At 38.9% G+C, this 10,184-nt stretch overlaps 1 protein-coding gene across 1 annotated transcript in view; it reads left to right on the forward strand.

Moving 5' to 3' along the window:
- The first annotated feature begins 88 nt into the window (after window positions 1-88).
- LOC101863029 (protein MFI) overlaps window positions 89-10,184 on the forward strand; it is a 13,264-nt gene continuing 3,168 nt past the window's right edge. Inside the window, exons 1-8 of the mRNA XM_005099984.3 lie at window positions 89-307; window positions 2,694-2,809; window positions 3,425-3,516; window positions 5,036-5,291; window positions 6,986-7,132; window positions 8,907-9,066; window positions 9,254-9,387; window positions 9,893-9,957. Coding sequence (XP_005100041.1) covers window positions 2,798-2,809; window positions 3,425-3,516; window positions 5,036-5,291; window positions 6,986-7,132; window positions 8,907-9,066; window positions 9,254-9,387; window positions 9,893-9,957 — 866 coding nt within the window. The 5' untranslated portion in view covers window positions 89-307; window positions 2,694-2,797. The remainder of the gene's footprint in view (window positions 308-2,693; window positions 2,810-3,424; window positions 3,517-5,035; window positions 5,292-6,985; window positions 7,133-8,906; window positions 9,067-9,253; window positions 9,388-9,892; window positions 9,958-10,184) is intronic.

Raw genomic sequence — 10,184 nt, forward strand, 5'->3', positions numbered from 1 at the left:
TAGTCTGTTCTTTCAATGTAAATTTGTTTATAAGAAATTTTTAATTTATGTTCAATCAATAAATATATTCTGAACATGAGCTTGGGATCGAAATGGAGCTATCTATTCGGTTGTAAAAGCATGAACATCTGGCGCGCCATGAGACCACCGCCCACTAGCCACTTCCTGCACGAGAAGTGAAAAATGGAATTAATGTTTATAGTAGCAACAAAATGGCGTACGTTGTACTGTGATCATAACGTGCAGTAGACCATACTACTAGGTTATGTGTCTGATATTTCGATGGAGGATTCTGTTTCAATGACAGGTTTGTGTCAGAATGATGATAATATGTACCTGATTATATATAGATTCTAGATCTACACTTTAAATGTGTATCCTTGTAACGGTAATATTATTTCCAAGACTTGAAGACTGCAGGAGTCGTGTAGGCCTATCCTAGTTAGGCCTATTATAGGCCTATAATAGCCGTCATAGAAAGAAGCCTCAAATCGTACTGTTTAATTTTAGTTTAGTCTTGAGTTACCGGGTCCAATTTCAGACCAATGGGAGTGATGTGGACCAAATATTCCATACCGTTCGTTTCTGAAACATGCAAAGGCTGGCAGTTATTACAAATCTTTTATAAAATCTTGGATGGCGGAAGCAGAAGATTCACTAAAAAAAATCTGTTTACCTGAGAGCCTACCACATGGCGAAGAATGGAAACAGATGGCTGGAGAATACAGGGACCTCACCAAGGTCAAAATAAGCATGCAGAGACAGAAAAAAAGTTAACCATCAACGAAAGCGGAGATTGTTGACTGAAACTCAAAAGCAGGGGACCCTGTAATTTATACAGATGGTTCAGTGAAAAGAGATAGCCAGCGAAGTGGATGGGGATTTGTTGCATTTGCCAACAATAAAATCATACACAGTGCATCTGGAGCCTGCAGCAGCTGGGCTACATCAAGTATGCGAATGGAAATTGAAGCCATCACTAAATAAAGCACTTGTTTGGATGACCCAAGATCGCCCCCACACAACCCATGCTGTTCTTATCACCGATTCCATGTGTACCCTCAGAAGGATCGAAAAAGGTTTCCTTAGAACTGAATGGATTTAAATTATCGAAGCAACGCCTATAAAATCGCTCACATGGATTTTCTGCCCTGGACATGCAGGTGTTAGGGGAAATGAAACAACCAACAGATTGGCTGGTGAGGCCACCTCAGTTGACAGCATGGTTCGACCAGGTAGGGTCGAGATCCTTAAATGTCTCTCTCGCCAGCTGATTGAGGAGGAAGAGAGGGAGGCAGAGGCCAGTACTGCCGTCGAGAGGATGATGCTTTTGGGAATACAGAAAGGAAGCGGAAAATCTGGCATCCTTGAAGGAAAGAACAGAGGAACGTTCAACCAGATATGCACTGGCACAATCAGTGGAAAGACCTTCGGAGAGAGCAATGGAGCATAGATGGACATTTCCGGAATGCAGGGATGTTGCTTCCTGAAACAATGAACAATGAACAATATGGTTATAGCAGGGCCTTAATTCTGGGTTTTATTTTGGTTTCTCTGAGGGTTTTTATGATAAGAGATCTAAATCTAGATCTAATTCAAAATTGACGGAGAGTAGAGAGACCTTGCATTTTTAACATAGTTCCATTCATGACCATTTGTTTTGTCAGAAGTGCATGGCTAATTTTAAAAAATGAATGAGTAGGCCTAAGGCTGAAGATAAAATGTTTGGTATGAAAAACTGTCAGCTGTCAGAGCTGTTGATACTGTTGATACTCATGCAGAAACTGCACACAATAAGTTAAGTTGCTGAACTGATATTTAGTAAAGGTCTGATCTTTTGACCCTAGCTGGTGCTTCCAGTAACCTTTACCTACTTGGGATGGCCACCTGTACCCTTTTTTTGCTCAATTTAACTGGTGTTGCATTGTGTGAACGCTTACAATTCACAGAAAACAGTCCTTAGGCCTATAGCCTAATTATCTTGAAATTTTCAAACCAATCAAACAAAAAGGAGCCGTTCCCATCAAGAGAAGTTCTGAAGCCTCTGTATGAATGAGTAAATAAGTTTCAAGATGTATTATCACTTGCTCTTTATAATTGCCTGCCTGTTCAATTTAAAAAATATTCTCTGAGCCTACCTACTTTCTGTCCCCCTCCCCCTTTCCGCCTGTAGCCTCCTGAACATGAGGACTCCTTTGTATTAGGATTGTACATATTTCAATTCCCTCAAAGACAAAAGTGTAGATACACCACTGAAAAAATATCTGAAACTAGCATTATATATTGATCGACAATAAATTTTCAACAGGATGATTTTGGGGATCAGGAAAGCTACTGATTTCCATAACTTTTTAGCGGAGTATTTCATGTGTTTACAATGACGACCCACAAAACATAATTTTTTAAATAGCCATTGACAGTCCCAAGAATGTATCGGCGCACCAGGAAATACAGAAATATTTGACATCAATAGTAACTTAAAATTGTAGAACATTAAGTTTGAGAATGCAGCTATATATCAAGTCTTCTTGAAACTCAAATTTTACAACGGAAAAAGTTCCCTGACACTCAGTCATTTTCTTGAAATGTTTAATTCAAGTATCCCCCCCCCCCCTCCCGCACCCTTTTACCAATATATATATAGTCAGTCAGGTATGTTCTTTGCAAAGCTGAATGTGTTCTTTTCCTTCCAGGACTGCCGCTTTTGAGAGTTTGATGTTTTCAGCTGAGCTGGGCAGAAAATTGTGATACTTATTCTTCAATTTCCTTGGAACTGACGACGACTGCAACAGATTTAATGGATAATGATGTAAGTATTAGAATGGTTTTAAAAACAAATCTTACAACAGATAAATAGCGCTTTATTTTATTATGTTTTGGAGTTCCTGAGTGGCAGCGTTTAACCTGTTGGCACAATAGTGGTCACATTTTATTGAAACAAATTTTACTTGACTACGATAGTTGAAGTAATGACGGAAAAAAAGTAAATCGTTAAAGTGGAGACTGTAGTGTTGTTCCCATGAAAGAACTTTCACTTTTTATTGTGTCAGATGGGGCGTTACTTACCTCAACTTCTGATAGGATAAGATAAGACTTGATAATATTTTATTGGTCTCCACAAAAAGAATTCGCTGCGCAGTGTTAAATACATACACCCGCTCAAAGACACAAACACACACACATACACACACGCACACACACTCACACACAAACGCATACACACTCACTAACACACACACTCACACAAACACACACACACACACACATCAACATACTCACGAACACACACACACATACTTACATACACAAATGCACTCGCAATAGTAGTCACTTATTGACAAGATTTACAACTGTTACCATAGCTGTCATTTTCATTTTTACATTTACCAAAGATTCTTTTTTGTTCCAATATATCCTGTTCCAGAATCCTATTGCTAAGCTCCAGATGGAGCAGCTGTACAACCAGTATGTGCAGGAACAGATGGATCTCAACATCCCATCCACAGATATTGCTTCGTAAGTATTTGGAAGACAGGCATTACTGTATAAATCATATGTTGGAAAGGGTGACAGTGATAAGAATTTGAGGACAACAGTCGAAATTGTCCATCAATGTATGCTTCCTGGGAAGCTGAGATTGTTTCGGAGTGTTCCATAGTCTGCTGGGGTAATAATATAGTGTAAAGCGCATAGAGCCTGCTGTTGAACGGGGATATGCGCTATGCAAATGCTATTTATTATTATTACCAAAACAGCCACCCACTGTTGAGTAGAAAAGTGGTTGTCTTAGACAAGTGGACATCTCAAACAGTGTCATTATAAAATAGCAAAATGCAAACGGAGATATTGTGGGAAGGGATCGTTTGTACAGGTGAAGATGACCGTTACAGCACATTCGACTATTATTCTCTTCCCCTTTTGAATTGTTTGAAGTTGAGGTGGCATACCACTCTGGTGGTGGTGAACAGTGGAACAGAGGCTGCAGGTGAAGTTATTGGAATTTTAATCATTGCACACTTTGGGTGTTGTGTTTTTTTAAGGCCATCTGCGGGGGAAATTTTCCCCATGTTTACCTAGTTTGACCATGCAATTTTTTACCTCCATTTTTGAAACCTACATCCATTTCCCTCAAAGTTTCAAGCGCCCGCTTCAATATCAATTATATCTAGAAGTCATCAAAAAATAGGTTTTTAAAAAAATGATTGGCAATTTTGCGTAATGTATTTTCTTCATTTTTTTCGAACATTTGTTTTTCCGATTTTAAATTACATCTTCTCCTTTACTTCTGAATAGCTTCATTTTTTACACTATGTACATTCATAGATAAACTTTACTGAAATAGTGCCATTTTTTAAGATAATAAGAAAATAAAATCACAGTCAGTGTTTTTGTTGGAAATTTTGAGGTTTTTTGCTGTTTGTCCATAGTACATATTTTCAGAGTCCATAATTATTTTTATAATCGTAATATTACAGATCTTGCTTTATTTGTTCATTACATATGTGTTGTAGTAAGTACTTGCTAAATATGAAAGCCGATGGATGAAAACTAAGAGAGAAGATAGCTTTTGAAATTTGATGGAATTATCCAATATGGTGGACGTTTGCTTGGCTACCATATTATGGTTACCATGTCCTTGTAATAATAAATAATTACTTGTATTTATTCTTTGGTGTCTGACTAATATATAAATATATCATCGTTGCTATATTTAGTCAATTTAGAAATTTCACCGGCAGATGGCCTAAACCATAATAGAATATAAAGTTGTGTTCACGGTACCATAGTTTCAACTTAAAAATAATTTTTTTAAACCGCTGCCATTTGTCTTCATGCACAAAGCCCCTTTCTTCATTTTTGTGACATCATTTTTCAAGGGTGTACTAGAAGCTTGATTTCAGTAGCCTCTGTATTATACTATTCGTAAAAATAACATTAAAAAAGAAAGAAATGCCTCATTTCCTTGATAACACAAAAGGCAGGTGATGTTAACTTGTGATCTAAAGATGTAATTCTCTTTAATGTCGTGTTCCAGGTTTGGCTACTTTTGCTCCCACTTAGCTCCAACCTGGAGGCCAGGTCAGTATAAGAGACGCCAGCAGCCCGAGAATGTTCCAGAAGGCCATGGACCATCAGTTTCCCTCCCACAACTCCGTGATCAAGATGGTGGGGAGTCTCCCGCTAACAGAGAATTGTCGATGGCGTCCGAGTCGAGTTTTCTCCAGTCCTCCAGGATAAAAAGTGAGGCTGATGCAGCTGTGATTATACAAAGAGTGTGGAGGAGACACATTGTGAGTTAACTTTTCTTTCTTTTTTTTTCTGTTAATTATTCTTTCCCTTTGCCCAATCCGATCAAAATGACATCATCTGTTAAGTGTAATGTTGTTCACGTGATGTGTTAAATATAGTCAATACAAAGTTAGGATAAGGTAAATCTTGTAGATGGTCGACTGGACATTGTTACTTTTTACAGCTATGATCCACTTTTTCCAAGATGGTAGGCCAAAATTCTTCATGTGAAGGGTAGGTTCAGGATAGTTATCAGAATCGTATTGAGGACATCACTATGATATCATATACACTAGCAGCAATAATAATAGTGTAAATGGTTGTATGAGTAGTAATACTAATACTGATGATGATGATGATGATGATGATGATGATGATGATGATGATGATGATGATGATGATGATGCTGAATGAGTTACCTTTTCTACTTGGGATGGTGGTGACTCATAGATGAAATATGACACATCATTCATTTTCATTGTTTCATACAGTGGAATCCTGTTATAACGAGAGGGAGGGGACCGGTGCGAAATGTTTGTAATAGCAGGATTCTCGTTACAAGGGATCCAGTAATAAATTCAAGGGAAATAGTAAAGTAGGCCTAATCTATGAGTTTGGCGTTCTGTTTATTCCTTTTTGTATTTCCCCTGATGATGATTTGTTCAACATGATCTCAAGGTCTTACTTGATCAAAAATCGAATCAGGTTTCTTTCTCTGGCACTAGCAATGTTGACAAATCGGCCTTGGCGATCAGAAAGAAGGGGCTCTGGCTCTAGGCTAACTCGCCCGCAGTGTTGTCCCCCACCCCACCACACACTGTGGTGCGTTGCGTCTGCTCGCGCACGTCACACATTCACTCCATCCATCTATCACAGACTTGTGACCTCTCCATCCTGCACCAGAGAAGTGAGACGCACGGTATGCCGAGATAATCTAGACTGGGCTGGCCTATCACGCGATGCGTTCTACTTGTGTCTCCGCAAGCCACACCCTCCCCACTCATTCGCTCCGGCCTTCATTGTTGGTTCGCGTGGGCGCTCCCATTCTTTGTTTCACTGGATCACCGACAACTTTCTTAACTGGCAAGGTTTTATAATAATGTTTAATTGGTCTGTGCGCTGTGCACAGCAGCAGCAATATTCCATTATAAACGACTCGCGTGATGGTCTGATTGCGCAATAGCAGTATTTTATTTACAAAGATAAAGAAGCAAAAAAACCAGGGTTTTAGAACAGTGTCTTTATAACAGACTTCTCGTTGTTTCAGGACTCGTTATAAGTGGACTTCACTGTACAAGGGTCACGTGATATAGATGACCTTGTTTCTTTTCAAATGCACTTCTACCCACTGACGATGAACACCCAAAATTCATCTCACTACTGTGACGTCTAAATGTAGAACGCACATTTTTGATCGTCTTAGTTTTATTCAGATTGCGGCGAAAACTGTATATGTGTGTGTGTGTGTGTGTGTGTGTGTGTGTGTGTGTGTGTGTGTGTGTGTGTGTGTGTTTGTACTTATGTGTGTGTGTGTATTTGTAGGTATGCATGTGCATGCATGCACACACACCCATATCCATACCACACTCTGTACTTGCCTTATTATTCTGAAGTTGTTTACCCTGGGTTTGTTTTCTTTTCCCAAGTTATCAGTGGCTGTCTATAACATGCTGTCTTTGCTATAATTTATCCTCAGGATATGCAAGTGTACAAGTACTACAGAGATCTGATCAATTTCAAGACACGAGGAAACCCTGGTGTGATGCTGAGGTGCATTAACCCAAATGAGGCCAAACTGCTGGATGCGGCTGCTGGCATCAACATCAGGTTCAGACTTGCAGGGGTGAGTTGGGGTCTGTGCCCCAAGTGTTTTCTGTTTGAGCATAGATACCGTACTTGTTCCTGTTGGAGAGCAATGTGGAGGATGGGAATTAATGAAGATTATGAATAGGCTTTGAATCTTACCAGGTGCATCCATCTACATTATTTGATATGTTATTGTGCTATGGAACAAGTAACAGCTGGATTTTTGCTCTTCTGCCTTATGCTATGTAAGCAAATGTGTAGGTTTGCTGCAATTGCTGTGATGTTCTTTAGAGCGTGTTTTCAGTATTGAGTCTCAGATGGAGAAGTGTAGCTCTGGTGTAATTAATTTAGGCTTGGCAGTAGAACAGGTGATGATCAACAGTAATACGTACCTGGTATATTATATGGCTCCAAATTTGCAGCACTGTAAACAATATTTAAGAGTAGTGCCTTTGATTTTAAAATCTATCTCTTCTTAGACCAAGCTAAGTGTGTGGAGAGCCTTGACAGTCCACTAACAACAAGTTCAGGAATGCCCTTGAAGGGATTTAGCTCAGGCTGTGTAATCCATATTTGTACCAACTGAGCAGCTGACACACCCTATTTCTAAAAAAATATGAGTATTTTTACACCTTGATAGACGCAATTTAGTTAATTTAGGAGGAAGATTTGAACCATGTCAAAGCCAACCCAGGCTGAAAGGGATACAACATCCAAGCTGAGAGACTTAGATACTTGAAAAGAATTCTCACCACTTAAGAATCAGACTTGGGTGGCCTGCAGCAATAGTGAATTACCTAACTCCTGTCCCGAAGATACCAGTACACCCTTTAACACTTTGCCATCACAAGGCTCATATATAGTAAAAATTCTTGCCGTCAAAGGCAAAGGTATTTTTAGGGAAAATCCAAAGAAACTGGGTTATTAAACGTCGCTGATCAGTGAGATGTGATGGCGAAGTGTTAATACCTGGGGTGGTACTGATATATTTTCTGTTTGTATACACACGAGATCATCATACATTGCAAAACAAGCAGTATAAGAGAACTGGATGTTGGTTTATGTTTACATTAGAAGTCCAGTGCTATCCTCTTGAGCCAAATACCTAGCTTGATGCTGGGACTGCATTAAAAGCATGGATGCTTGATGGCTTTATCATGTTGCTTGTCTAAGTGTAGGTTGGATTACTGTTAATTTTTGGATGGTGATAAAAATCTTAAAGGTTTCTTGTGCATTTTAGAGACACTTTGGCAGTGGAAAGCTGAAGAGGAACAGATGTTTCATAATTCACAAATAATACTTAGTATTTGTATTGATCAGTATAGAGGACTGTTAAGATTCAGTTAAGTTGCACTGTGAGTCTAAGCACCTACAGCTAGCTCTGACAAAGGTATTGTGGCAAACTCAGGAGAAGACAAACAAAATGGTTATCTAGTTCTTCCTGTAAAATGATTACAAAGTAGTATGTGTCCCTTGGGTCAGTGTCTCAGGACAGTATCTTTTGAGTGCTTTAGCTGCTAGAGTGAAGCTCAAAAACTGGAATGTGCATTGACTTTGCCGTCTAATGAGCATTTTGTGAGAGGTACAAAACACATGGCATTTTTCTTCTTTTTTGGGGGGGTCTTTTTGATATTAGAATTTGTTTGGTGCATGAGTCTCAGCCTTGGCTAGCAAGTGGTCTAATACTTAAGACTGATAGGAAGAAGAACTTTTTGTAAAGCCAAACTTGCTATTACCCCAAAGCTGACACTGTAATGATGCTGGTCTATGATAGCTGTAAAATGATTCATGATATACTCTTCAATCCTCAGGCAAGATTTCCCCCGAATATCTACTACAAAATATTCACAAATAGACCAGTGCAGGACATGTGTGCCAACAGCCCAAAAGATTACACAAAGTCTGAATCAAAACGTCTGACAGTGAAGGACACTCACAGTAATGTTAGAGTGAAGGATGTTCCAAATGATGGTACGTACCCGATGTTGATGATAAATTTTATCAAGTGTAAGAAATAATTGGTTTTGTGTTCTGTAGTAGCCGTATGAAAATTGATTTGTAATTTTATCTGTCTCTAAATTACTCAAAGTGAAAGAAAAGTATTCATGTTTGATATGCATCTCTTTCCTCAAGCCAATGAACTGTTTCCGTTGTGCAGATCAGGACGGCTGGTACAAGAGAGTAGAAAACAACGGCTGGCGTCTAGTGTCCGACCGACTCATACATCACATCATGAACGACCCCATCACCTGGGAGACGTCCAACAAAGAGTATAAATTTGACCACAATCGGGTAAGTGATTCTTTGTGCGTTAAGAAAGCAAGAGCATTATGTCCTAAGATAAGATGAAAATAAAATTGTACTTTATTGTCCCTGTGGGACATTTTTTTGTAGCTTTACAGAAATTGCAAAAACACAGGAAGAATACAAAGAATTCAAATTGCACACTACTTTCATAAGATAGTTTCAATATAAAGAAAGAGTAAAAGCCAGCAATAATACAATATATCACCTTAGACAGACTTCTCAAACCACATGCAGCCTTACAATTCCTGAGAATTTTGTAAAAGTATTTGTACGAAGTTTTTTAATTTGGGTTATTTTGATAATTTTCTCAACTTATCTGGCTAGCTAGTGGCTGAGTTGTATCAGGGATGGACGTTGAGTCCAGAAGTCCCACCTCTTGAATAACTCTCTTTGTTTATTTATAGAGATATCAAATCTTTACCCTATCAGAATTAGTATGATAGTTAGTATTTCACAAATAAATAGAATGCCGTTCCTTTTGCTTCTCCAGTATCAGAGGCGTCAAGATGTGGAGAGGAGGAAGAAGCAGAAAAAAATTGAATGGATGCAGAAAATGTAAGGAATTGTCTTGAAGACCCTTATGAACTGAGCCCATGATGAGTAATGAGTTATGGACTCATGATTATTGTTTATCGTTAAGGAAAGTGACACTTGGTGACTCCAAATGTAAACATGCACACACTGACATAGTCTCTCCCCCACTGTCTGTCTGTCTGTCTGCCTGTCCCTCTGGCTCTCTCTCTCTCTGTCTCTCCCTCTGGCTCTCTTTCTCTCTCTCTCTC

This window comes from Aplysia californica, unplaced genomic scaffold (assembly GCF_000002075.1).
Source record: "Aplysia californica isolate F4 #8 unplaced genomic scaffold, AplCal3.0 scaffold00232, whole genome shotgun sequence".
In the NCBI taxonomy this organism is placed as follows: domain Eukaryota; kingdom Metazoa; phylum Mollusca; class Gastropoda; order Aplysiida; family Aplysiidae; genus Aplysia; species Aplysia californica.